This window comes from Mucor mucedo (assembly GCF_025094135.1).
Source record: "Mucor mucedo strain NRRL 3635 chromosome Unknown EV154scaffold_15, whole genome shotgun sequence".
Taxonomy (NCBI): Eukaryota; Fungi; Mucoromycota; class Mucoromycetes; order Mucorales; family Mucoraceae; genus Mucor; species Mucor mucedo.
Window position 1 is genome coordinate 23,282 of NW_026252299.1, and position 26,227 is coordinate 49,508.

The 26,227-nt window shown below is 37.4% G+C and overlaps 9 protein-coding genes across 9 annotated transcripts; 6 read left to right on the plus strand and 3 right to left on the minus strand.

Annotated features, from left to right (window-relative positions):
• Nucleotides 1-212: 212 nt before the first annotated feature.
• On the plus strand, nt 213-876 carry EV154DRAFT_548812 (uncharacterized protein; the record flags this gene model as incomplete). The annotated part of the gene is made up of 3 exons (XM_051604829.1): nt 213-297; nt 361-388; nt 453-876. Exons 1-3 carry the CDS (start codon nt 234-236, stop codon nt 874-876), a joined length of 516 nt encoding a protein of 171 aa, XP_051461073.1. The 5' UTR covers nt 213-233.
• Nucleotides 877-1,056: 180 nt separating this feature from the next.
• Nucleotides 1,057-2,130, plus strand: EV154DRAFT_536459 (uncharacterized protein; the record flags this gene model as incomplete). Its single annotated transcript, XM_051604138.1, has 3 exons — nt 1,057-1,212; nt 1,286-1,943; nt 2,018-2,130. 3 exons carry the CDS (start codon nt 1,057-1,059, stop codon nt 2,128-2,130), a joined length of 927 nt encoding a protein of 308 aa, XP_051461074.1.
• Nucleotides 2,131-3,132: 1,002 nt separating this feature from the next.
• On the plus strand, nt 3,133-7,779 carry EV154DRAFT_458884 (uncharacterized protein). The gene is made up of 11 exons (XM_051597461.1): nt 3,133-3,204; nt 3,331-3,583; nt 3,675-3,770; nt 4,119-4,523; nt 4,600-4,664; nt 4,760-5,172; nt 5,251-5,336; nt 5,507-6,019; nt 6,098-6,760; nt 6,803-6,979; nt 7,058-7,779. The coding sequence occupies exons 1-11, from the start codon at nt 3,167-3,169 to the stop codon at nt 7,583-7,585; spliced, it is 3,237 nt and encodes a 1,078-aa protein (XP_051461075.1). The 5' UTR covers nt 3,133-3,166; the 3' UTR covers nt 7,586-7,779.
• A 2,231-nt stretch (nt 7,780-10,010) lies between these two features.
• On the plus strand, nt 10,011-10,423 carry EV154DRAFT_497477 (ribosomal L29e protein family-domain-containing protein; the record flags this gene model as incomplete). Its single annotated transcript, XM_051600274.1, has 3 exons — nt 10,011-10,048; nt 10,120-10,184; nt 10,257-10,423. Coding segments are annotated over 3 exons (187 nt in total), but the record flags the coding sequence as incomplete, so codon positions are not given.
• Nucleotides 10,424-10,604: 181 nt separating this feature from the next.
• Nucleotides 10,605-12,503, minus strand: EV154DRAFT_68958 (uncharacterized protein). Its single transcript, XM_051607735.1, has 6 exons — nt 12,317-12,503; nt 12,118-12,200; nt 11,882-12,047; nt 10,961-11,764; nt 10,697-10,881; nt 10,605-10,627 (listed from the first exon to the last, which is right to left on the minus strand). The coding sequence occupies exons 1-6, from the start codon at nt 12,390-12,392 to the stop codon at nt 10,613-10,615; spliced, it is 1,329 nt and encodes a 442-aa protein (XP_051461077.1). The 5' UTR covers nt 12,393-12,503; the 3' UTR covers nt 10,605-10,612.
• Nucleotides 12,504-12,602: 99 nt separating this feature from the next.
• On the minus strand, nt 12,603-13,220 carry EV154DRAFT_536460 (ClpP/crotonase-like domain-containing protein; the record flags this gene model as incomplete). Its single annotated transcript, XM_051604139.1, has 1 exon — nt 12,603-13,220. The coding sequence occupies one exon, from the start codon at nt 13,218-13,220 to the stop codon at nt 12,603-12,605; it is 618 nt and encodes a 205-aa protein (XP_051461078.1).
• Nucleotides 13,221-13,556: 336 nt separating this feature from the next.
• EV154DRAFT_458892 (uncharacterized protein) lies at nt 13,557-16,287 on the minus strand (the record flags this gene model as incomplete). The annotated part of the gene is made up of 7 exons (XM_051597462.1): nt 16,222-16,287; nt 15,923-16,103; nt 15,123-15,835; nt 14,958-15,050; nt 14,735-14,890; nt 14,330-14,647; nt 13,557-13,948 (listed from the first exon to the last, which is right to left on the minus strand). The coding sequence occupies exons 1-7, from the start codon at nt 16,241-16,243 to the stop codon at nt 13,557-13,559; spliced, it is 1,875 nt and encodes a 624-aa protein (XP_051461079.1). The 5' UTR covers nt 16,244-16,287.
• Nucleotides 16,288-18,407: 2,120 nt separating this feature from the next.
• On the plus strand, nt 18,408-21,075 carry EV154DRAFT_437721 (uncharacterized protein; the record flags this gene model as incomplete). Its single annotated transcript, XM_051596861.1, has 5 exons — nt 18,408-18,861; nt 18,942-19,041; nt 19,105-19,936; nt 19,998-20,613; nt 20,667-21,075. 5 exons carry the CDS (start codon nt 18,408-18,410, stop codon nt 21,020-21,022), a joined length of 2,358 nt encoding a protein of 785 aa, XP_051461080.1. The 3' UTR covers nt 21,023-21,075.
• A 714-nt stretch (nt 21,076-21,789) lies between these two features.
• On the plus strand, nt 21,790-25,372 carry EV154DRAFT_577412 (uncharacterized protein; the record flags this gene model as incomplete). Its single annotated transcript, XM_051606524.1, has 7 exons — nt 21,790-21,884; nt 21,943-22,690; nt 22,763-23,213; nt 23,282-23,381; nt 23,439-24,291; nt 24,351-24,966; nt 25,116-25,372. 7 exons carry the CDS (start codon nt 21,790-21,792, stop codon nt 25,370-25,372), a joined length of 3,120 nt encoding a protein of 1,039 aa, XP_051461081.1.
• Between the last annotated feature and the right edge of the window lie 855 nt (nt 25,373-26,227).

A 26,227-nucleotide genomic window follows, 5' to 3' on the forward strand; every position in this document is an offset into this window, starting at 1 on the left:
TATGCCCTGCACAAAAAATGAGCGACAGCCGAGAAAAAAAAAAAAAAAAAGTTAAACCCCGCAAGCCACACAGCATTGTATTCACCGATCTGTCATGAAACCCATTCAAGTATCGGAGTAAGTTGATAAACCCCCAAGCATGAATTAATAAATTTCATATAAAAAAGCTTAAAAATAATTTTTATTTCTGGAATTATAAACCTTACTTTCTTCCTATTTCATAATTACAAACAATGAACTCCAAGTTAATTCTCGCTCTTGCTGCCATGATTGCACTCTCCAGTGTCAATGCTCAAGGTAAAATTAGAGGGAAAAACTAAGTTTAATGATACAAACAATAACCTTAATTTTTATCTATAGTTCCCGCTCTTACTTCTCTCAGCAGCAAGTAAGTCTATCCTAAGATTGTCTGCTTCAATCAGTCATTAATAACTTTTCTTCCACAATTATAGGATTGAGTCCATCACCTCTTCTGTCTCCCAACCTCTTAGATCACCCATGCACAGCTCTGCCTCTTCTGCTTACGACCGTATTTCATCCGAAGTTGCTGGTAGAGGTTCTTCCTCTGCGGCTGGTGGTGCTGCTGCCGCCACCACGACTAGCACCGTTGCTCCCTCCGGTGCAAGCTCTGCTGCTGCTTCGAGTGGTGCTGCCACTGATAGCTCTGCTGCTGCTGGTGGTAGTACAGCCGCCTCTGGTACAGCCGCCTCTTCCACAGGTGGTATTGTTAGTTCATTGTTGTCTTCTGCCACTGCTGCTGGTGCTAGTGAAGCTGCCAGTGCTGGTATGTCTGTTGTCAACAACAATAATATGATGATCCAAGTGACTGCATTAGCAGCTCTTTTTGTTGCTAGCTTCGTTGCCATGCTTGCTTAAATTCTCGTCTTTACTTTTTACTCAATAATATTTTAATCTGTACAAAAAAAAAAAAAAAAATAAAAAAAATGTTTTTATTTTTATAATCCGCCGGTTTCATCCTTTTTTTTTTTTTTTCTTTTTATTCCAAAGTTGAATTGTTATTTTTTCCCTTTTCCTCTTTTTTTGTTACTATTAAAAATGTTTGATCAGGAAAGTCTCCCGATAAGAAGAAGAAAATCCATGCAAACGCTAGCGCAGAATGCAAAGGCACCGCCCGTGCATTTTTATGCACTTCGAATTCCCGACGATCAACTCGACAAGATCGACGATAAAGCCGTTCGAAAGTTTTACGAGGTAAAAAAAAAAAAAAAAAATTATTAAAAAAAAAAACAACAAAAACATGTTATTAAAAAAAATAAATTATTAGCACCAAAATGAGATTATCGACCGGTACATGGAAGTAGATGAAATCATTCAAGAATTACGTGGAGATAATTGCAGTGTCTTATTCCGATCAAACAGCCTCCAAGCTGAAGACGAGGAGGAAAGCACACCTTTAATTGCTCCTAACAAGGAAACTTCTTCGACCTGGCTTATTCATTTAGCCATTAATCTATCATTTGTAGCCAATATTGTCCTGTTTCTGACCAAGGCCTTTCTTGCGTTCTTCACGGGATCCATTGCGATCCTTGCTTCGGCCTTTGAAAGTTTTCTGGATATCCTCAGCAATGGCATCATCTTTTTCACCATTCGTGTGATCCGGCAAAAGAATATTTATACGTACCCCGTAGGCAAATCACGCATGGAACCCTTGGGCATCATTGTGTTTGCTGTGGTCATCACAACCTCTTTCATTCAGGTATTGGCCTCATCGGTCGAGCAATTGACAGAGGAAAACCGGCAGGTGCAGCATGTGGATTTGAGCCCAATTTCAATTGCTTTGTTGGTAGCAAATATTGTGGTCAAAGGTATCCTGTGGTTTTGGTGTCTCAGTATCAAGGGAAGCTCGAGTGTGAGGGCGCTTGCTCAGGATCATGAAAATGACGTGGTGTTTAATATAGCTAGTACGCTTTTCCCGGTCATTGGTAAGTTTTTTTTATTTTATTTTGGAATTGATGATGAACTGTAATAACATGTGCTTAACTCTGCTGTTTAAAAGCTGTCTGGGCAAAGATGCCACCTTTGGATCCGATTGGGGCCATTTTGCTGTCGCTATATATTATTTATGAATGGGTGACTGTATTATTAGGTAATCCTCGAGTCCCGCATTAGGGAAAGGCGGGGCGTGGGGTGGGGGGGGCGGGGTTAAAACGATTTTTGGGATATACATAAATAACAAAAAAAGTGTTATAGAGAATATCAGACGGTTAACAGGACAGGCAGCGAGTGTAGATGATCTTAAGCAATTGACGTACATGGCATATCGGTTTTCTAATCGAATTGATTCGATTGACACGGTGCGAGCTTATTATGTCGGGGATCGATTATTAGTGGAGGTTCATATTGTGTTGCCACCCAACGCACCACTTAGAGAATGTCATGATCTCGGAGAGGCGTTACAGGTATGATCCCATTTACTTTTTTTTTTTTAATTGAGTTGACAACTGATAAAGGAAAGGTTTGATAGAATGCTTTTGAGATGCTTGATAATGTTGAAAGAGCGTTTGTTCACTTGGATTATAATTCAGATCACGAAATTGAACATCAACGCGTTGTGGATGATGTTGGATTTGGACACTAAGAAGTAAAAAAAAAAAATTGATTTCTTCTTCCATGTCAACTATCTATTTCCCTTACTCTATTTTTACAAAATTAATACACTTACACTAATAATACACACACAATTTACGAAAAAGCCGGAGTGACGTCGCGAACCATGTTCAAGGGGCGCTTGAAATAGGGTTCTCCTATTTTTTTTTATTTTTTATTTTTTTAATGGAAATCAAGCGTTTATTTTGAGAGGGCCATTTTAGAGTGAACAGAATATCGTGAGGGGGGGTTACTTTTTTTCATTTTTCTTTTATAATTATCTCTCTTTTTTCTTTTTCTTTTTGTTTTTGTTAATTATCATTTACTGCTGAAAGAAAAAAATAACGAATTCTGATACTTTTTTTTTTTTTTTTTTTATTCTGGGTTAACAAAAACAACAATACTCTTAGGATAAACAAAAAAAAAAAAAAAAAAAAAAAAAAAAAACGAAACAAATAGTCTCCACACCACCTTTTATATTTCTATTTTTTTTTTTTTTTTTTTTTTTTTTTTTTTTTTTTCTTCCAAACCCCTTTTTTTAATAATTATATATAACAAAATGGCACAGTCGCAAAACAGGAGAAACACCTGGGATGGGTAAATTAACTTTTCTGTCTTTTTTTTTTTTTTTTTTTTAATTGTATACGAAAAAACCAGCATTCGCCCATGGGCTTTTAGTTTGGTTCTATTCACGAAGATATATTAACCCCCATCTTGTTTTAGACAAAATGGCCATACCAGTGATGTCAGGGCCACCGAACTTTTACATTTATACATTTACGATTACTGTAAAAAGCAAAAATATCATCAAGCGGCTCGAGCGTTCTCAACAGAGGCGGGCGTATCCACCGATCAACCTCCCCCTATCGATGTCCCAACTGGTTTTTTAGCTGATTGGTGGGGTGTCTTTTGGGATGTTTATTATGCTAAAAGCAAAGATGCTCAAGCAAGCAAAGAAGCAACAATTCATGATGAGGTATCATATCGGCTCGATTCCCTTCCCCCCCCCCTTTTTTTATTTTTATCTATTGCTGATTTATTATTCTTTTTTTTTAAAAAAAAAAAAGTATCACGACTTTCTTAGAAACAAGAGAGAAGAAGCCTTACAGCAACAAAGATCGTTTAATGTACATTCCCAACAACAACAAGCTCAACAAGCTCAAGTTCAACAGGCTCAAGCTCAACAGCAGCAGCAGCAGCAGCAGCAACAACAACAACAGCAGCAGCAGCAACAACAACAACAACAACAGCAACAACAACAACAACAACAACAGGTACAACAACAACAACAACAACAACAGCAGGTACAACAACAACAACAACAGCAGCAGCAGCAACAACAACAACAACAGCAGCAGCAGCAGCAGCAGCAACAAGTACAACATCAGCAAGTGCAACATGCTCAACAACGTCGAGCATCTGAAGTAGCTCAAAGATCGATGCAATCGCCTCATCTTGGCCCACCTGAACATTTGCAGCAGCAACAGCAACAGGTACAACAGCAACAACAGGTACAACAACAACAGCAGCAGCAGCAGCAACAACAGAGTGTGCCTTCGCAACACCGACCTTCGCCTGCTAGTAGCACTGCCTCTTTACCAAATAGTGGCATGCCACCTCCACCACCTACTAATACTAATTCCACCACCACTAATAATGTAAATACACCGCAGAGCATGTCCGCCAATTTACCACCTCAACATCCCGCACGACATGCTACTGCTTCGCCCTCTTTCTCGCCTCAACAAATGCAACGAGGTGCAGAAGTTGTACCTGAAGCCATGATGACTTCTCCCATGGTGGGTCAACCCATGTCCGCTGCTCATCGAGCTCAACAAAGTAATTTGATTTCGGCTGCCATGACCACATTGGGTTTACAAGGTCGTGATCAACAGTCTTTAACGATGGAGGAAAAGGTAAAAAAGACAGTGGCTTTCATGACTACCCCACGTTTTTCGTATTTTTAATAATGTCTTTCTTTGTTACTACTAGCAAAATCTTCAAATGCAGATTAGAAGATACCAGATCAATCAACAACAGACCATGATGAGAAACCCGTAAGTTTTTTTTTTTTTTCTTAGCGTGTTTAAATATGAAGATAGGAAACAACTCATGGGATAACGTGATTAATTTTTTTTTCTTTTTAAACTAGACAAATGATGCCAGGTAACCCTCAAGCACAGGCCAGACTTCAAATGCAACAACAAGCGTTGCTCCAACAACAACAGCAACAGCAACAGCAAGCCGCCATGATACAGCAGCATCAACAGCATATGCAAGGCACGCCTAATCAACAGCAAGCACAACTACCTCAAGGACATCCGATGGGAAGTCCCCAAGTGGATCCCAATCAAAGGCCAAATGGTCCCAACAGTAAACACTTTCACCCCTTCCCCCCCCCCATCATGACTCTCTCCCTTTTTTTTTGTTTCTCTTCTCCTAACAAGTTTTTTCTTGTAGTGAATGGTCAACCGAGGCCACATATGGTGAATTCGGGTCCAATGGTGATGAACCCAAGTATGCATAATCCCATGAACGGAAACCCTTCTTTTAATGGCGGTGAAAGTAAGTCCAATGTTTTTATTTTTTGTATCAATTTGACTTGTGCCCTAAAACTTTCTATTTATTTTTTGGAAAAAAAAGTGAATTTAATGATTGCTCAACAAATGATGAATAAAGGTCAGATGCCTGCTGGATTAACTCCTCAGCAGCAACAACAACAGCAACAAGTAAGTAAAAGTGTGGTATGGTCATGATAGCGATCAATTCATCCTTTTCTTTTCTTTTTTTTAAAAAATAATAATAATAATAGATATTGCAGCAGCAGCAACAGCGTATGATGATGACACAACGTCGCATTGTTCATCAACATCAGCAACAGCAACAACAAGCACAGCAGTTACAAGCTCAACAGCAGCAACAGCAAGTGCAAGCTCAGCAACAACAACAACAACAGCAGCAGCAGTTGCAACAACAGCAACAGCAACATCAGCAAGCACAACAACAACAACATCACCAACATCAACAGGCCGGAGGACCTCAGACACCACCTAATGCTATGGGAAGTCCTAGCCCCGCTTTACCTGGAAGTGGATCCCCTGAAGGCGGTGATAAAAAGAAGATTGCAGTGGCCTTGTATCAGCGACGCCAAGTGAATCATGTGTTGCAACAGCAGCAACAGGCACAACAAGCACAACAAGCGCAACAAGCGCAACAACAGCAATTTGTACCTCATGCACCACCACCCAAGCGCCAGCGTACGGGGGACGAGACATTGTCACCTCAGTTACAGCACAAGATGCAACAGGAGTCGCCCGTGATGGCTATGCAGCAACGGTTGCAACAGCAACGGTTTGATCAACAACAAATGAAGTCTCCACAACAACATCGAAATGTGATTCCGCAACAGATTGTTCAACAGCAGCAACAGCAGTTGCAAGCTCAACAGCAGCAGCAGCAGCAGCAACAACAACAACAGCAGCAGCAGCAGCAGCAGCAGCAGCAACAACAGCAACAACATCAACAGCAACAGCAGCAACGTATGGCATGGAACCCAAATGATTTAGGATCTCCGTCTGTGGAATCTCCTGCTGTGAATCATAATGTGATGTCCTTTGATCTGGAACGGTTTATGATGGGGGACAGTGGTGATTTTGGCGAGATGTTTGCGTCGGGGGATGAAACGAATGCGGATCAAAGTTTGATTCTTTCCAACACAAATGAAGCGAGCACAGATTTAGATCCATTTGGAGGCGGTTTTTTAGCTAGTATGGGGGGTGGATTGGATTTAGATGGTAATGCGATTCATCCTAGTGTTTTACAGCAGCAACAACAACAACAACAGCAGCAACAACAATTACAGCTTCAGCATATGTCAAGTGCAGTGTTGCAACCGTTTGCGGATTTATCAGGTCATACAAACAAGGTATCGACAGTGTCATTCTCGGCGGATGGAAAATATTTGGTGAGTGCTGGACATGATAAAATTGCGATTATTTGGACGGTGAGCGAGAAGAAAGCCATGTACAATTTAGTGGGACATACAGCCAATATTACTTGTGCGAGATGGAGTCCAGATAATCGAAATCTGGTAGCTACTTCGTCGTATGACAAGACGTTGCGTATTTGGGACGTAGGTAATGCGATTCCAGCTGTGACGGGAGCTGCCGATAGCGACAAGATTGTCAAGTTGGAGGAAGGCGAAGAGGATATGAAGAGTCCCAAACAGTTGGTAAAATTGGACTGTAGAGCGCAAGTGACGGCAGTGGATTTTGCTCCAGACCGACCTGATACGATTTGCTCATTGGATGCCGAGGGAGAATTAAAAGTGTGGAATTTAAAAACATCCGTTTGTGAAAAATCGTTAAAGATGGTAAGTAACGAGGGGGGCGGGGGGAGGACTATGTCACTCTTATATATATATGTGTATATACATATTAATGAATCATAGACACAATCGAAATCAGGGTTTTCAGCTAATTCGATGCGTTTCCACCCAAGAACGGCTAGTATTTTGGCTTGTGGAGTAGGAAATCAGATCTACATTATTGATATTACTTTGGTTAAAGGTGGTAGCGGTAATGATAATATGGGTATGCGTACGATTACGACGGATCACGGAAAGAACATTTGTTCGTTTGATTGGTCAGCGGATGGTAACTTCTTGGTGGCTTCATCGGAAGACAAGGTTTGCGTGTACGAGACGTCGCATTGGAAATGTGTGATGAATCATATCCCACAAAGTAAGGTACATGGATGTGCATTTCTGAATGGTGGAGAAAAGCTTCGATTGTTGTATGGAGGATATGAAGAGATCTTTTTATGGCAATGTGGTATTCCAGGAGCACAACCTAAAAAAGCAGGCTCTCAATCAGGTAATGTGGTGAGCATTGCTTGTCATTCTGTCTCTGGACAAACCATTGTAGCTACAGCAAGTCATCATCCAAAAGAAAAGCACTTAATGTTATGGTCCATTTAAAAAAAACCAATTATACTCCCCCCTTTTGTTAGTCAATTATTTTATATTCCACAAGACACACACACACACACACACACACACACACACACACACGAACCCAGACAAAAAAAAACAAAAAAAAAACCCCTATATTTTTTTTTCCTTAACACATATTGATAGTAAAATGTTTATAATACAATGCTCATTTTTTAATATATGTGTAATGTACATCAAAAAAAAAAAAAAAAAAAAAAAATTAAATTAAATTTCTTGAGTTGGGATGATGAAACTTCTCGGGAATAAGAATGAATGGGAAAAGTATGGAATTTGTGATTTTCTTTATTATTATGGGGAATCATAATTCTGTTTTGTACAATAAGGGAAAGGGATTTATAAGTCTTCTTTTTTTATATAGGTAGATAGGTAAAGGGAGTATATGAGAGAATATTTAACAATAGCGATAGTAATGCTTTCGTTTAAAGCAGTTATTTTCAAGTGTCCAACATCGAGTGCAATACTCGTGATGGCTCAAGAATCGATTGCATGTGTTGCATTTCTTATGACAGTCTGAACAAAACCAGTCTGATGAAAGTGGTTTATCGCAGGATCCGCATATCACTTTTTCAATACTTGATAGTAAGGGTGAAGACGGTGGTGAAGGAAAGTAATTCATATCAGAGAAAGAAAAAAGAGAGAGAAAAAGAGAGAAAAGAGAGAGAAATGAAAAGGATATTAGATTTTATAAATGTATTCTTTTTTAAATATGTGCATTTAACAAGTATTTATGCACAGACACCTTTTTTTTTTTTTATATATTATCTTTTTTTCTCTTTACCACGTGTCTGTAGATCACTCCCTTTTTTATTTTCATCTGTCTTCCCCATTCCTCTTATTTCTCTTCGTTAAACAAACAGGCAGCTGAATATATAATATGCACAGTGTAAATTAATCACTCTTTTCGCTCTCTCTTTTTTTTTTTTTTACACTTGTTGGCTACTTTATCAAAACAAGTTTTCTTGCAATAATCTCGATAATAACATTTCTGCTATGTCCCCCTTTTTTCTTTGCGTTGGACCATAACGCCAGCAACAGACTAGGACTTTATACATCTCCTAAACACATAATGCATTAACTTTTATATATATGCCTTTTAATTATCATTATTGTTCTATGCAAGGTTTTTTTTTTAAAAAAAAAGTAAAGAAATAAGGGAAGCATGGAAAAGGGGAAACAACTTGACGCGCCCTAACCACAAGCATAATGCCGAATCTTTTTGAGAATCTTGTCAGATATGGTGCCATTATCGGTGATATAACCACATTTTTGATCTTATATGAACTTGTCCCCCCCCCTTTTTTTTTGCCTGTAAAGAATAAGTTGTCTTTTTTTTTAGGTGTTTACCAAAGTCTGGACTCTCCATATCCAATTCACTCCTTATCCAATGACGCTTTAAGAAACTGTAAATCGTGGCAACAGCTTAACTCCCTTCTTTCTCTTTTACATGCATACTCGCCGGCGTTTTTTTCTTTTTTCTTCTCGTCAAAAAAAGATCTGTAGTGATCAGTTTAAGCCAGAAAAAAAAACCCCTTTCTTATCATTGTGTGTTGCTTTGGGTTAGTCCCCCCTTTTTTTTTAAGAAGTTAAACAATTGGATCAAACTTTTAAAGAGGAAGATTGGGAGGAACCACTCCCTTAAAAGGCTGTCAGATTATTACTACAACTTTTTTTTTTTCTTTTCTTCCCCCTGCCCCGGGGATTGAATGATTATTTAAGAATCATGACATGTTTAAATACTTGATGATGAAAAAAATAACCATGCAGGTTTTATATATACATAAAAAAAAAGACCATTTTTCATCCAGTAACGAAAAAGTATAATTCATGACTGGAGTGTCAGAGATATCTCGCAAACATATTACTACATTTAATTCTCCAAGCTTAAAAAAAAAAAATGCTGCTGAATTTTTATACCCGAGAATGAATTAAAATCAGAGCAATACTTTTCTGTTAAATAGCAGGTGTGCTTAGTAGATGACAAAAATTTAAATCAGTGGTTAGTGCGAAAAAAAAGAGCTTTTAGCGTGTATTAAAGTCCGGCGCAGGTCCGGGGAGGACAAAAGAGGTTTTGACTCCGAAAGTAAGCATCCCGCGATATATGATTAGGGATACGCTTGGGCCGTAGATATCCTTCTTTACTTTCGACACTAAGGTAAACCATCGGACGAAAAGAGACATGAAGAACATAGAAACACACACACTTTTGGATCAATAAAAAAAAAAAAAGAGAGAGCAAAAAAAAAAAAAGAAAAAATATAGGATGGATGATAAGATTTGGATAGTGGATTGATAATCAAAAAGCATTGTGTGTGTGTGTGTGTGTGTGTTTTTTAGAGGGGAGAAGAGCATCGATTAATTCTCTGTTATTTCTTGTAGCAAGCAATAGAACAATGTCCAAGTCCAAGAACCACACCAACCACAACCAAAGTAAGACACCAAAAATAGAGAGAGAGAGAGACACCATCCAACTGTTGCTGATCATTTTATTTTTATTATAGTCAAGAAGGCCCATCGTAACGGTCTTAAGAAGCCTATTGCTCACAAGTATGGTACTCAAAAGGGTGTAAGTTAAAAATCATACAAAAGAAAAAAGACCCAGACTATGAAATACTCACCTCTTCTTTTAATCTTTTAGTTGGATGCCAAGTTCCTCCGTAACCAACGTTTCGCCAAGAAGGGTACTCAAAAGGCTATTGCCGCTGCTGCCACCAAGGCTTAAATATTTTTTTTTTCTGTATTAAACTAGCCCCCAACACTTTTTCATACAAAAAGGAGAAAAAAAAATCACTCAGTCTTACTTTTTTTTTTTTTGCTCTGTAACCCTTTGTTTATGTGTGTGTGTCTGTGTGTAAATGAGAGAGTGAGAGCGAAGAATAGTTTAGGGAAATGGCGACCAGCAAACATCACTCTGGAAAAAAAAAAGGAAATTTATTATTATTCATGTGTACAATGTATATATTTTTCAGTTGTTATGAATGCGCCATGGTGTCATTAATATTCAATGTGCTAAGAAAGGGGGAAGGGAAAAGAGAGTGAGCGATTGAAAACAAGTTTTGTTCTGTGGGTAGGACTTACATTCTTTTTACAATGTTCCCGAACATTTTCAAATACTTTGAGCATTTTACGTCGAGCACCTAAAGCAGCTACACCTTTAGCTTGTAGTCCTGCGTCGTCTAATTTGACCATATCCTGCCAACGCATGTTTTCAAAAATGCTGTTGTATTTATGCAAACGAAGACTTCTGAGCCAGGCCGTAACATCTATATTTTTTTTTTTAAAAAAAAAAAAGGGCGTGTTGGCATCTGTTTTTATCAGTGTATATCACTGTATATGTTTTACCTTGTAGTAGGTCCATGTCTACATCGTCTTCGCGATTGTTTTCTATAATGGTGGTTGGATGAGCGCTGCTGCTACTGGAGAGAAGAGGAGGAGGAGGAGGACGGTAACGAGACTGAGTGGAAGTATCACTTTGGTCACTACCGTAACCCAACAAGACATCATGTACAACTTCAGCCGAGGAGGATCTTCTTGAATTAGTTTGGGGTGGAGATAAAAATTGTTGTTGTGAAAATCTATTATTAGTGTTGTTACTGCTGTTGTTATGGACGGGAGCTGCAGAAGCTCTTCTGTTACGAATGATGTCGTCTGGTTTTAATGACGAGTTTTCAGGTACGATGCTGCTATTGAAGCGTTGGATGGGTTCTTTCCAATTCAGGTCAGAACCCAAGGGTTTCCAAGAAGCTGCGGATGGTACATGCCAAGAGGAAATATCCGCAGAACGAGGTCTTTCAATCACGTTATCATTATTGAATAATTTGGGCTGTCGTTGATTCAACCAAGAATTCGAGAAGGAAGATTCCCCTCCCCCACCACCACCTCCTCCTCCACCTCCTCCTCCTCCAGTTCCAGTTCCAGTTCCACCTCCTAATTCCATGACTGACTTGGGTCGTAAATTGCTAGTGGCGTGGGGAGGAATATTCGTTCGTTGTTGCTCTTTATTTGTCCAATCGGATCCCATATGGCCAAACATCCGGGATAATTCTTCTGTGTCTCCTAAAGCAAATGAATGTCGATTGTTGACTGGCTGTGATGGTACAGGTGCTCTTCTGTTTAAATTCATCAATGCTGAAGCTCGATCGGAACCTTTTTTTTTTTTTGTGTGTGTGTGTTATTTTAGATATACAAAAAAAATTAATAATAAGGGGAGGGGGGGTTATTGGGGAAGGGGGGAAAAATAGCAAGTAGGGGTTAAATAAATACCTCGAAGGATGGGCTTTGGTTTTCTCATTTCTTGCAACAAGTGAATGAAAAATCGAATTTGTACTTGTGATGAATGTTGAAGCAATGTATATAACGTAGCTGTCTTTTCCGCATCGCTCAAGAATCCAAACCATTGATCCACATGCTGCAATTCATCTTGAAAAGACTTTTTTTTTTTTTTTTGGAAATGCTCAATGTCTTTTCGGGATATTTTTTTTTTTTTTTTTTTTTTTTACCTGATCTAAAGTGGCAGAAGCCATTTCTTCGAGATTACCTTCGTATTCCTCAAGGTCTTCATACCAAGTGCTGAGTCTATTTACTACGCAAAAAAAAAAAAAAAAAAAAAAGAACAATCGAGTAAATAAATAAAAAAATAAAAACAAAAATCATGCATAAATTTAAAAAATAAAATAAAAACAAAAGCGTATGTATTACCATCTACTGCACTATTACGGTCCACAGGTGGAACTCTAGTTCTTATATTCGATCCAAACTCTGAAGGATGCTGCATTTATTAAAAGGTAGAAGCAAATATATATATATATATTCTAATAATAATTCAGAAGCAAAAAGAAAAAAAGAAATTCAAAAAGGGAAAGGGAGAATGTATCAAATCATTAATTTTCCACGCTCAAGTGACTGTTTGGAGATTGTTTTCCCCCCTCCTCTTCCAGGCCCAAGCATGACTTTTTTTTTTTTTTTTTTTTGGGTACATAAAAAATCATAATTTTGAATGAGCATTGTCTCTTGCAAAATTCGACCAATCCGGTTTCTTTTTTGTCATAAAGGACATGATACCATAGGCAGCTTCTTCCGATTGCATCATGTTGAGATAGGCCTTTTTAACGTCCTCCTGTATTCTGACGCCTCTTTGGGTCTCAGCACCACTACTGATGGTCTCAACAAGCTGTTTAATATCCGCCATAGCACCCGGTGCGGATTCTAGCAACATATCGCTGTACATCTTAACCTGTTCCTCCAACTGTTCGGATGTACTTGCTACGCTACTGAGAAAGGGGACAGCTTCCTGCGTGTTGACTCTTCGACCCGTCAACATGTACTCTTTTGTCTTGTGCGAACCCAATTCAGGCACGATGTACTGAGAGATAATGGCTGGAATGATACCGCGTTTGACTTCGGTGAGAGCAAAATACACGTCTTGGTGGGCTACACGTATATCGGTTGTGAAGACTAATCCCACGCCACCTCCAAGACAGGGACCATTGATACGTGCAATCACTGGTTTAGGAAAACGGAATAGCGTTTCGAATACTAAAAGACCTTTGGCAAACGACGCATCTAGATCATCTCCTCCAGACGCTGCCACTGATAAATCCATACCGGTACAGAAGTATTTACCAGCGCCTGTGAGTACGACCACTCGAACTTCGATGTCCTTTAAAAGTTGGTCTAAATACGATAATAACAGTTCGTTCATGGTGGAGGTAAGTGCGTTTCCTTTATGAGGGCGATTGAGAGTCAGTGTTGCCACATGGTTATGTATCGATAGTAAAACTTCTTGGGACATTTTTTTATGTAAAAGAAAAAAAAAAGCAGAAAGAAAAGAAAAAAAAAATTATTTTAAAGCGTTTTATTTAAGGGCGCCATGTGACCAAGACTTATTAATGCCAATTGGTGTGGAAATGGTAAGAGAGGTTACACGCACCCATGGGTTTTACCGAATGTCCATAATCATGTCCATAATCATCTCCTTTGCAGTAACAAAATCACCTTGAGCCGATCTCAAGAAATCATTAATGTAATGACGATCTAGTCGAGGATAGAGATCACATAAATCATCAAGAGCAATTTCCCATTCTTCCATCATAAAGGGTGTCATTTTGGCACCTAGACCGTAATAGTCCTTATGGCTTTGTTTAGACCTTCTTCCGTTGGTAGCAGGTACGTAGTATTCTTCCTCCTCTTCCTGTGGAGACATATGGGATCGTCTCCTCGTATCAACTGGAGCCGATTGAAAGTACTCTTCTTCTTCATGATGCACTTGACGTATTGGCCTTGACCTTCTTTTGCCTTCGGAACTGTCGCTGATGGGCGAGTAGTAATCTTCTTCCTCTTGTTTATGTATTCTTCTGGTATCGGTAGTAGGGGAATGCTGGTAGTAGTCTTCCTCTGAATGAATTGGTTTTGATCTTCTCTTGACATCCGGAACAACTTGAGGTAGATAATGCTCCTCATCTGCATAACGTGCATTGGTTGTTGGTTTAGACCATCTTCGCGTATCTATTGGGGCTGGTTGATAATAATCTTCTTCTTCTTCGTACGTTGGACGACGACTGCTCCTTCTTTTATTCACGACAATTGAATCATGACAATACGCTGGTTCCTCGTTTAGACGACGTGATGAAGGGGCAGTGTCATTGGAACGAGGATAATTATAATAATCATCTCTTCCATTATGCTCAAACTCTGAACGGTAGTGGGAATGACTTCTTGGTGCTTGCTCCATCATGGCCATCATCATCATTTGCTGTTGATCGTACCCAGAAGACATACGTTGTTTTCGGTCCTTCTTGGGTTTCACGGGTTGTTGATAAAAGTCTTCCTTTGTCTGAAAGTCGGCTTGTGCATCATTGTAGTATGTGTCATCGTATTCATCTTGAGGTAGTTCATCAAAGGTTTTCTTCTTTAAGATTGAAACGGGTTGAACAGAGGAGGACCTTGGTACATGCTCAGCAGTGCTGCTATTAGGTGATAAGCTTGTGGTAAGGGAAGGGGTATAATTTTGGTCCTCGAAATACGCCTGATCTTCTTCGTAACCCATGGTAACGGGTGAAGTGACTTGTTGATCATCTAGTGCGTAGACAAAGGAGCTGGGAGATGCGGATAAGTTACTGTTACTGTAGCGGTGTTGCAAAAGCGGTGTAGACCTGTTCAACAAGTCATCGCCTAATTGTTGTTGCTGAGCTCTCAAATTGTTGCTATTTTCTTTGGGTTTACGTTTAAAAATACCCATAATTTTTTTCGGTTCTCTTACTGGAGGTGTGTAGCCTAAAGTGCCATAATGCGTTTAATATATCTTTTTTTTTTTTTTTTTTTTTTTTTTTAGGTGTTTTACCAAACCAGGCATCGGGTGGTCCCTTTTGGGTTTGCTTTATAATCCATGGGACAAGATTGGTCTCGACTTTCATGCATTCGATATAGGCATTGACTAGACAAGACGGTCTTTGTTAAAAAAAAAAAAAAAAAAGCAAAAATAAGTACAGAATTAGGTAATGCTTACTGTAGATATCCGTTCTTTCTTGACGCGATTCAATCTTTTTGATTTGTTTTCTTCGTAAAGGGACAATTGTGTTTTCCATACTATGAGCGTCTTGCATCCAGCTATTATTTTGATGTATACCCATTACCTCGTCATCTTCTCTGGACCAATTGGGTGTGTCATCACTTTGGATGATTCTTCGTTCATAAGAGGGAGCCTGCTTCACCTTTGCGGGTTTACAGATATTGATGGCGTCTAGTAAAGAGTGATGACTCGATTTTTTCTGTAAGACAGGATCGGACGATTGCTGATAATCTTGGTACATTGAGTTTCTGCTTGATTTTCTGGACAAGGGAGCTAAAAATTGTTTGACATCTTCGATAAAGGAAGAGGCCCGACTACTAGGTCTTGAAGGCACGGGACTGGGTGGCTCCAATTGTTGTGGCTGTTGGTCGAATAAGGAATCCATGGTTGGCATACTTTTTCGACGATCGACGGGTTTGACACCGGGAGCCAAAAGTGTGTTGGAGGAGGAGGAAGAGTGACCAAAGGATTGCTTGAGTTTATCAGCAATTTGTGTAAATGTAAATGAGCCGGATCGAGATCTAGGTTTTTTGGTGGTGGTGGTGATGGAGGAAGAGCAATCATGACAGATGTTATTGGCGACAGTCAGTAATTGACTGGATGTTATGGGTCTATCACATTGATTACAATATTGGTCTGGTGTGGGTAATCTACTTTGTTTTATAGTATGATTATTATTTTTACAGAAGGAAAAAAAAGTTATGCGAAGATAAAAAAAAAAAAAATGCTATACGTACTCTTCTTCGATATCATCGCTATCACTTTCAATCAGGATTGGCCTTTCAAATGTATAATCATTTCTAGGCTCTTCTGATTCCTGCTTATAGTGAAAGTCCTTGTTTTGAGTAGGTTGACATGTCGCCTCAAAGGGAATATCAATCAAATGCTCAATTTCGTTGTATAAATCTTGAACTGTATCTATTCAAAAATAAAGATGGTTTTCTTTTTTTTTAAAAAACTTGTTATGACTAAAAGGTATGATTTTTTTTTTCTCTTTTCTTCCTTTGGATTTTAGTGTCTTTTATTTATTTTTTACCTGTTTCTTTGTAATCTTGCATTGAATGTATAAAAAGTGAGAATTAAAAAAAAGGTGAAAGAAAGAAGACCGGCATTAAAAAAAAATGATCCCTTATTTTGATGTACAAGTTGAAAACATACTTCCAAATTCGGGTTTAATTTTTTTTGAAACTACGATTGATGTGGGTCACTTTTTGAGCAACCCTATAATGGAGATATATCGCAAAAAAAAAACCATATGGGTAAGCGTTTTTATAAAGATCAATGAATGAAGCATGATTTGATATCAAGTACAGATTTTTTCTCTAGATGTATCAATTTTTTTGTTCCAACTTTACATATATGGCATAAACTAACATTACAACCGGAAAGCTTTTAGTGAGGCTGAAGGTTTAAACAAAGAAAGTAAGAAAATGTTGACCATATAAGGAACAATGTCTTACCATATTTCAAATGTGAATATGATAGTTTTTTTTTTTTTTTGTCAGGCGAAGAGAAACCTTTGATGTGATGGTTGATCTCGGCCCTCCAAAATTTTTCATTGTTGAAAGTTAAAATAGCTGCAGGTGATATACATGTCACTTTAATGAGTTCCGGACATGAAAAAAAGAACACAATAGATTGTGTAGCCACAATCGTTTTGTTATGATTGCGGCGCATGAGGTTACCAAACATGGGTTTCCATTCTGTCGGATTATCAAACCTTGTGCTGCATCTGTCGGTTCGAGTCGATTCCTTATTTATGACATCGAGTCAATCACTGCTGTCATTCTAGTTTCAAAGAGCTGGGGGTACAATATCACCCAGATCATTTATTAGCAATATTCATAATTTGAAACAACCAAAAACAAAAAACTTGTTACATACGTCCTCATTTTTTTAGCGGTAAAAGACTTTTGATCTACATACTTATCTGGGTGTCTGTGCATGAGGAGACTGAACCATCGATTGACATTGTATAAACTAAAACCTGGGGTTCACACCTACGAAAATTTGCCCAGAGATATCCATTTGGCTTCATCTATTATTTGGGCTATTTATTGGTAACACATAGCTATGTGCGACACCGTGGAGCAACTTCCGACTGAAGGACGAGATAATATAATAATAGGCTTTTATTACTTTTTTATGTCTTCCCATTTTTGTTTCCTAAAAAAAAATGGCTAATTTAAAGCAGATAGAATACATCGTAGGAATAGGTTCGTAGTAATATTTCAGCTGTTCAGACAAATCTTATAACATTTTATACAACAGATTTAGGAGCCACCACTTCAGGGGTCTCGATAGCTCATGTAAATGATCCATTCGATATTATTACCGTTTTATCCTGGTACGCCATTTTCCAAAGAAACTTTTTCTGTTTATCAAAGTCACTAACAGCTTAAGATAGGGACGATTCGAAAGAACCTTCTAAAACATTTTTTTCTTCAATTCTGTACTCGAAGGATGGGAACAATTCCCCAAAATGTGGTATGCAACACGACGATGTCGATGATATGGGTGTTTACTTAGATAACATCAGTCAATATCTTCTTGACATCGATGCTTCAGATGAAAAACTTGGTCAACTGATGGAGGGTTTAACCGTCAGAAAAGTTGTTACTGATTATTTGAAATATTTTGCTCAACTTGCTCTCAAAAGGTTACAGGTTCATGACAGACTTATTAAAGATGAGAACTTTCAGGAATTTGCCAACGAAGAGTTTATTGATGAAGGCATAAAAACTGCTTGTTATTGCCTCGTTTGTCCAACCAATCGACAACAATTTATGAAAGATTGCTTTATCGAGGCAGGAATTATTGAGGAGTCTGAGGCTGAGCACCGGCTTTCATTTGTCACCCAAGCTGTCGCTATAGCTCATTACCAACTTTCCCGTGACAGAAACGAGACTAAAATTGAAAGCGGCCAAGATTACTTCGTTTTAGATGTAAGCGGTATCTCTGTTGGAATAGCAAAAATTCATGCGGCTTCCACCGAATCCCTTAGTACTGTTACAGTAATTTCTGACGATATTACACTAAGCTCAATAAATATAGAAATCAAGTTTAAAGAGTATCTGATCAAAAATATGACAGACTTACATTTAGATACTTCACTCATCAATCAATTTGTCCATATTCTTTCCGAAAAAATGAAGGTAAATACATGTCTTTATATATTTTTCGTTATCTCAACCACATTTTTTTTACCAGTACAAATTTAATATGGATACCCCGACAGAGACTGCTATCTCACAAGAGGATGTTGATGGCAATCTTATTGAATTTACGTATAAAGATTTAAACAGAATTGTCTTAAAACCATTTATCGAGAGCATAGCCGAATTTGTCTCAAAAGCTTTCGAAACTCATGGTCACTGCAAGATTTTTCTCTTTAGAAATTATGGTTCTGATGCATACTTTGTTAAAAATCTTTTAGAAAGAGATAAGGGTAAGTGGAAGTTTTATGATTTTATTGTTGAAGATTCACTTGAAATGGTTTCCTCGGGCGCTGTCTCTTCGATATTAAATAACTACAAATCTCAAACGCCCTTCTCTCTTAATGGTCAACACCGGTCCCTATTTTCTGATAAAGACTTGTTCTTACCAGAAGCAGTGTCCGAGAAATTCACTGATGGTAACAATGGAAGTGCGGGTTACGACTTTGTTGTTGGAATTGGTTTGTAAAGATAAAAAAGAAAAAAAAAACCTAGCCATAATTTATCTTTTTTTTGTTTTTTGTTTCTTTATTGCTTACAGATTTTAGTACCGCTTTCTCTGGGTACTCTTATGTCGAACTTAACGGCAAGGACATTAAACCTGTGGATATAAAAGAAATCAAGACCTTTAAAGGGAGTTGGTAATATTAAATGAAATAGTTTTTTTATACTTTAACAACATAGTCTCTAATTAATGATTATAGGCCAGGAGGCAATCTGAATAAATTCGGAAATGCCCCAACCTTGTTGATGTACGATAAGAATATGAGACTAAAATATTGGGGTGAAGAAGCAAAACTTCAAGACAAGTGTTATAAAGATCTGAACCTTTTGGGAAATTTCAAATTGTTTTTATATCCGGAATCTTCGAAGAATTCTCATGGTCGCGCTAATGATCCGGACGAACTGAAAGAACAAGGAGGAATTAATGATGACGGAGCCTTAGAAAACAAAGTTGATGCGGTCAGAGCTATTGCTGATTATCTCAAGCGTTTTAAAAGGCATATTATCGAGCACATCGTCACCAAAGAAATTATCCCATATAGTTTTTCTAAAAGGGTAAATTATTTGAAAAAACACAAGATACGATATGTAATTACTGTACGTGCTATTTGGAATTCATCAGCCCGCGATATCATGACGCAAGCTGCGATTGAAGCCGCAATAATCAAAAAAGATGAGGCCAACCAGCTTCTCATAATTAGTGAACCCGAGGCGGCATTAATGTTCTGTGAGAAGAGATGCACTGAAAAACTTAAAAAAGAGGAAGAAGAAATGACCGATACGAACTTTATTGTATGTGATGCTGGTAAAAGAACTGTAGATTTGGTTACAGTTAATTTACAGCTTAACGGACAAGAAGGCACAAAACCGATGATTTCTCAAATTGGTGACGGTGTGGGTGATACTTGCGGTTCCTCTTGTCTTGACTTAAGATTTAAATATTATATGTATAACTTTTATGAAGCCCTTGGATATAAAGTAGACGATAATGTACTTGACAGTGTTGTGCAGGATTTTGTAAAAAAAATTAAGGTAACAGATATTCTATTATGTGAATATATAGCTCTTTTTAACTAAATTTTTAATAATGTAGCTTGACTTTATGCCTGATTTGCAAGGCGACTCTTATTACGATATCAAATTGCCCGGAAAGGGAATAAGAAATTTTACCGGCACTTATACCTATATGATGGCTAATGGAAATACGACGCTGAGAATGAAGGGCCAAGATATGAAAGAGCAAATATTTGATCCTGTAGTTGATCGTATTATTTGCCTTATCGATTACCAGTTAAACCAAGCAAAAAAAGTAGACAGACGAATTGACTCAATTTTGATGGTCGGGGGCTTTTCCCAATCTACATACTTGCAACAATGTATCAGAAACCAGTATAAGGGTATCTGCCATGTTAGGGTACCTCTCGAAGGTGTTACGGCTATTTCTCACAGATCGATATCTTATGATTCATATCCTCATATAATATCAAAAAAAGTTACCAGACAATCCCTTGGATTAGAGATACAGGCAACTTTTATTGACAGTTCGACGAGTTTAGAAGAAAGGAAAACCGAAGGTCCCGACAGAGGCAGGCTTTTTAAAACAGGTCGTTTGGATTATTTCGTAACAATGGGTCAAGAATTAGAATATGAGCGATCAGGATTGTATAAAAAAGGTGTATTTGTTTTATACCCCAACGCTGCAGTAATAGGTACTTAAACTCATTGTAAGTAAACCCTCACAACCGGCTAATGTTTATGTAAGCAATCTTCTCTTGTGACTCTAAAGAAGATGCTAACAATAGGTACCTTACTAAAAGTCATGTTAAAATAGCGGAAGCAAAAATTATCATGCCGTATATTATTGGGATAGATGGAAGATTAATTTACTTCACAGTTAATCTTCAAATAGAGCATATTGGAGCCAGTGTTACGATTGAATGCCAAGATCAACTAATTAACACAGAAGTTCAAAAGATCACCAATAATCAAAGGTCGTCTCTTAAAATAAATCTCAAGTGTAGCCCTGGTGTGGCAATCTGTAATGATTTGACACACTTGTTAATTAATCATAATCGTGATATAGTATCAGATACACTTGTATTATCTACTTTACACTAAAATATCCATTCAACTAAAATATTGCAAGAATACACTATAATAAATTAGTATACTTATTATACTATGTTCTTATATCCTATTCCTTCAATATTAAAATATTATTTTAAGATAACTTTCCATCAAAATAAAACTTTATCAACGGTGTTCAGTTATTCTCATATTTTGTCTTATTTGTCTTTTGGGATTGTTTTACTTAAACACCACATAAGCGTCAAACGGACGTAAATTTCTGTTTTAAGAAAGAACTGGCTATAATGTGATAAGACTTCTTAGAACTTATGCTACTTGCCCAAGTTAGGGTGTAAAACACAAATCAAGCAATATTTTAAGGGGAGTGTATTAGCCTTATAATCTATAATACGACTTTGAAAATCAACAGTCTCCTAAATGTAATCCGATTAAAGAATACTATGGCCCATGGAACACTGTCCGATTTAAACAAAATTAAAGATTTATAGAAATGTGTGACCGAGGGAAAAAAATCTATTATGGTAAATTTCATCCGGACATCAATAACAACTGAATTTGCTCATACTACTATCTCATTTATTTGACTTTATCTACTATTTGGGTTGCGGTAACACACAGTTATGTGTGACACCAAAGAGTGACTTTTGACTGGATGACACGAGGATAGGCTTTCCGATATCATTTTTCTACTTTTCCCCAACTTTTTCTTCCTTTAAAAAGCATGGCTCATTTAAATCAGATAGAATACATCGTCGGAATAGGTTCGTAGTAATATTTCAGCTGCTCAGACAAATCTTATGACATTTTATACAACAGATTTGGGAGCCACCACTTCAGGGGTCTCGATAGCTCATGTAAATGATCCATTTAATATCATTACCGTTTTATCCTGGTACGCGACTTTCTCAAACAATTTTGTGTTTATCAAAGTTACTAACAGCTTAGGATAGGGACGATTCGAAAGAACCTTCTGAAACATTTTTTTCTTCAATTCTGTACTCGAAGGATGGGAACGATACCCCAAAATGTGGTATGCAACGCGACGATGCCAATGATGTAGGTGTTTACGTAGATAACATCAGTCAATATCTTCTTGACATCGATGCTTCAGATGAAAAGCTTGGCCAACTGATGGATGGTTTAACCGTCAGAAAAGTTATTACTGATTATTTGAAAGATTTTGTTCAACTTGCCCTCAAAAGATTACAGGTTCACGACAAACTTATTAAAAATGAGTACTTTCAAGAATTTGCTAACGAAGAGTTTATTGAAGAAGATATTAAAACTATATGTTATTGCCTCGTTTGTCCAACCGATCGACAAGAATTTATGAAAGACTGCTTTATTGAGGCAGGAATTATCGAGGAGTCTGAAGCTGAGCACCGGCTTTCATTTGTCATCCAAGCTGTTGCTATAGCTCATTACCAACTTTCCCTTGACAGAAACGAGACCGGAATTGAAAACGATCAGTATTATTTTGTTTTAGACATAAGCGACATCTCTATTGGAATTGCAAGAATTCATGCCGCTTCCACTGAATCGCTGAGTACTATTACGGGAATTTCTGACGATATCACACAAGGCTTTCTAAATCTAGACATCAAGTTCAAAGAATATTTGATAGAAAATATGACAGCGTTAAAATTAGATACTTCACTCATTGATCAACTTATCCAGACTTTTTCCGACAAAATTAAGGTAGATACATGTCTTTATTTATTTTTCTTTATCTCAACCACTTTTTTTTTATTTTCATTTTTTTCTTTTAAGTATAGGTTTAATATGAATACTCCAACAAGGACTGCTATCTTACAAAAGAATGTTGATGGAAATCTTATTGAATTTACATATGCAGATTTAAATAGAATTGTCTTGAACCCATTTATCGAGGGCATACATGAATTGGTAGCAAAAGCAAATAAAACTCATGGTCAACACAAGATGTTTCTCTCTGCAAATGGTAGTATTGGTGAATACTTTGTTGAAAATCTTATAGCCAGAGAGAAGGGTAGGTTGAAATTATATTATCATGCTAAAGGAGTTTCCTCGGGCGCTGTCTCTTCAAAAATAAGCACCTACAAATCTCAAATCTCCTTCTTTTTTAATGATGAACACCAGCCCCTATTTTCTGATAAAAAAGGGCCCTTGCGAGAAACAACGATAGAGGAACCTACTGATAATAACAATGAAAATGATGCCTATGACTTTATTGTTGGAATTGGTTCGTAAAGGCTAAAACATTCCTAGGCATAACCTAGTTTTATTTAATAGTTTCTTTTTTGCTTTTAGATTTTGGTACAATTTTTTCTGGGTGCTCTTATGTTCAACTTAAGGATAAGAGTGGAATACCTGTGGATACCAAAGAAATCAAGACCATAAAAACGGGGTGGTAATGTTAAGTGCAAGAATTTCGAAAATCGAGCATAATTTTAATGGATAATTGTAGGCCAGGAGGCAATTTAAATACGTTCGGAAAGACCCCAACCTTATTAATGTACGATATGAACATGAATCCACAATATTGGGGCGAAGTAGCAAGACTTGAATCCAAACGTCATAAAGACCTCGACCTTTTAGGAAATTTCAAATTGTTTTTATGTCCAAAATCTTTGGAGAATTTTTATGATCGCACTGATAATCTGGAAGAACTGAAAGGACAAGGAGGTTTTGTTGATGACAGAACCCCAAAAAACGTAACGGATGTGGTCAAAATTATAGCTGATTATCTCAAGCTTTTCAAAAATCATGTTATTGAGTATATCGTTAGTAAAGAAATGGAGGAAAAATTTGGTTATTTTACCAGGGCAAGGCTTTTGAAAAAACACAAGATTAAATACGTGATTACTGTACCTGCTATGTGGAATTCATTAGCCCGCAATACCATGGCGCAAGCTGCAATTAAGGCTACAATTATTAAAAAAGATGAGATCGACCAGCTTTTTATTATCAGTGAACCTGAGGCAGCAGCATTGTTCTGTATGAAGAGAATGACCGAAAACTTTAAAAAAGAAGATGAAGAATTGAACGATACGAACTTTATTGTATGTGATGCTGGTGAAGGAACTGTAGATCTGGTCACATTTAATTTACAGCTTAACAATGAAGAAGGCGGTACACCTACCACAAAACCAATAATCTGTCAAATCGGTGACGGTATTGGTGATATCTGCGGTTCAACTTCTCTTGACGTGAGATTTAAAAATTATCTCCACAAATTTTATAAGAGCTTTGGAGTAGATATAGACAAAGAAAATATCCTTCTTGACGGTGTAATGAATGATTTTGTGAAAAATTATAAGGTAACAGATCTTTTATTATGTGGATATAGCTCTTCCTAACTAATTTTTAAAAAATGTAGCTTAAATTTATGCCTAATTTGCAAGACGGCTCTTATTACGATATTAATTTGCCTGGAAAGGGAATTAGAAATTATACTAGCGATTCTACCTATAGGATGACTAATGCGAATAAAACGCTGAAAATGAAGAACCAAGTTATGAAAGAGCAAATATTCGACCCAGTAGTTGATCGTATTTTTTACCTTATCGATGATCAGTTAAGCCAAGCTAAAAAACTAGACAGACGAATTGACGCAATTCTGATGGTCGGTGGTTTTTCTCAATCCCCATACTTGAAACAAAGCATCAAAGACAGGTATAAAGGTATGTATCGTGTAAGCTTTCCTACCGGATGTGTTGAAACTATATCCTACGGTGCAGTATGTTACGGCCTAAATCCGCGTACGATATTAAGAACAACTGCTACACAATCCCTTGGATTAGAGGTACAGGCACCATTTGATAAAATCTTACCAGTTTCAAGTAAGAGGATAGTGAAAGGTCCCGATGGAGATTGGAATTTTGAAAAAGACCGTATAGAATATTTTGTAAAAAAAGGCCATATCTTAAATAGCGGGCAACACACGGTATATAAGAAAGATGTATATGTTCTATATCCCAACGCTGCAGTAATAGGTACTTATATTCATTGTGATTAAACCCTTACAACTGGCTAATTTTCATGTAAGCAATCTTCTCTTGTGACTCTAAAGATGCTAACAATAGGTACCTTACTAAGAGTCATGCAAAAATAGCGGAAGTCAAAATTATCATGCCAAATATAGTTGGAATAGATGGGAGATTAATTCACTTCACGATCATTCTTCAAATGACGCATATTAAAGTCACTGTTGGTATCGAATGTAAAGATCAACTAATTAATGCAGAAGTTCGAAAAATCACCAAAAATCGAAGGTCCTCTCTTGAAATTAAGCACATATGTAGCCCAAATGTAGCACGCTTCAAACGGCCGCTGGTCTCATATTCATTAAAAAAAACCGACTATCTGTTTAACATTAGAGAGGCCTTACAAAAGCAATAAAAGTAAAGTGAGTTAGATTAGTTTGTTCCCTAACAGCTCAAAAAAAAAGTGATTATATAGGAACAAGAAGTTTTATTATAGTGCCAAAATTATATAAAACATAATGCATCCCTTATTATAAAATGGGACATGCGACATACATCGGCCAGATATTTACCTGAAGTGGTAAAATTCAACAAGATAGCTTTATTTTTGTGTTAACTAGATAATAAAAGTGAATTACAAGTGCTTCTCTTAGATGCCAACTAAAAAAAAGTTGGTTTGAAGGTGGAAGCATATCCCGACCTAAAAATAAAAATAAATTCTAAAGTGACAAAAGAACTTGATTTCAGTTAAACCCCTGCTGCCTACCCACAATTCACAACATGAGAATCATCAGTACTAATGCTCCTTGCCTCGTGTTGGGGTGATACTTTTTACCCTAGCTTCTAAGTCGTAGCAGCCGCATTTGGACGAACATCGACTGTAAAGCGAACATTCTGCGAAGATGTGGTAACTATATAAGTGGATTTCAATCTTTGACTGACTATATAAATTGCAGTATCTCTAGCGTGGGCTTAAATAAGTTAAGACAAGAAAAGAATTAAAGGAATCATTTATGCATTAAACTACTTATCTGGGTGTCTATACACGAGGAGGATGAACCATCAACTGTTACGTGTAAATCAAGACCTGGTGTTGACGAGCTGCTTACATCTACAAACATTTGTCTGGCCAAAAAGAATAAAGTATGATACCAGTGCGATAACAGTTCCTGGAAATAATGCTTTTACTAACCCTAAGTCTGAACATGAATCTATGACTCAAGGCATATTATAAAGAAATTAAATCTTGAAATATATGAAACGAATTGAG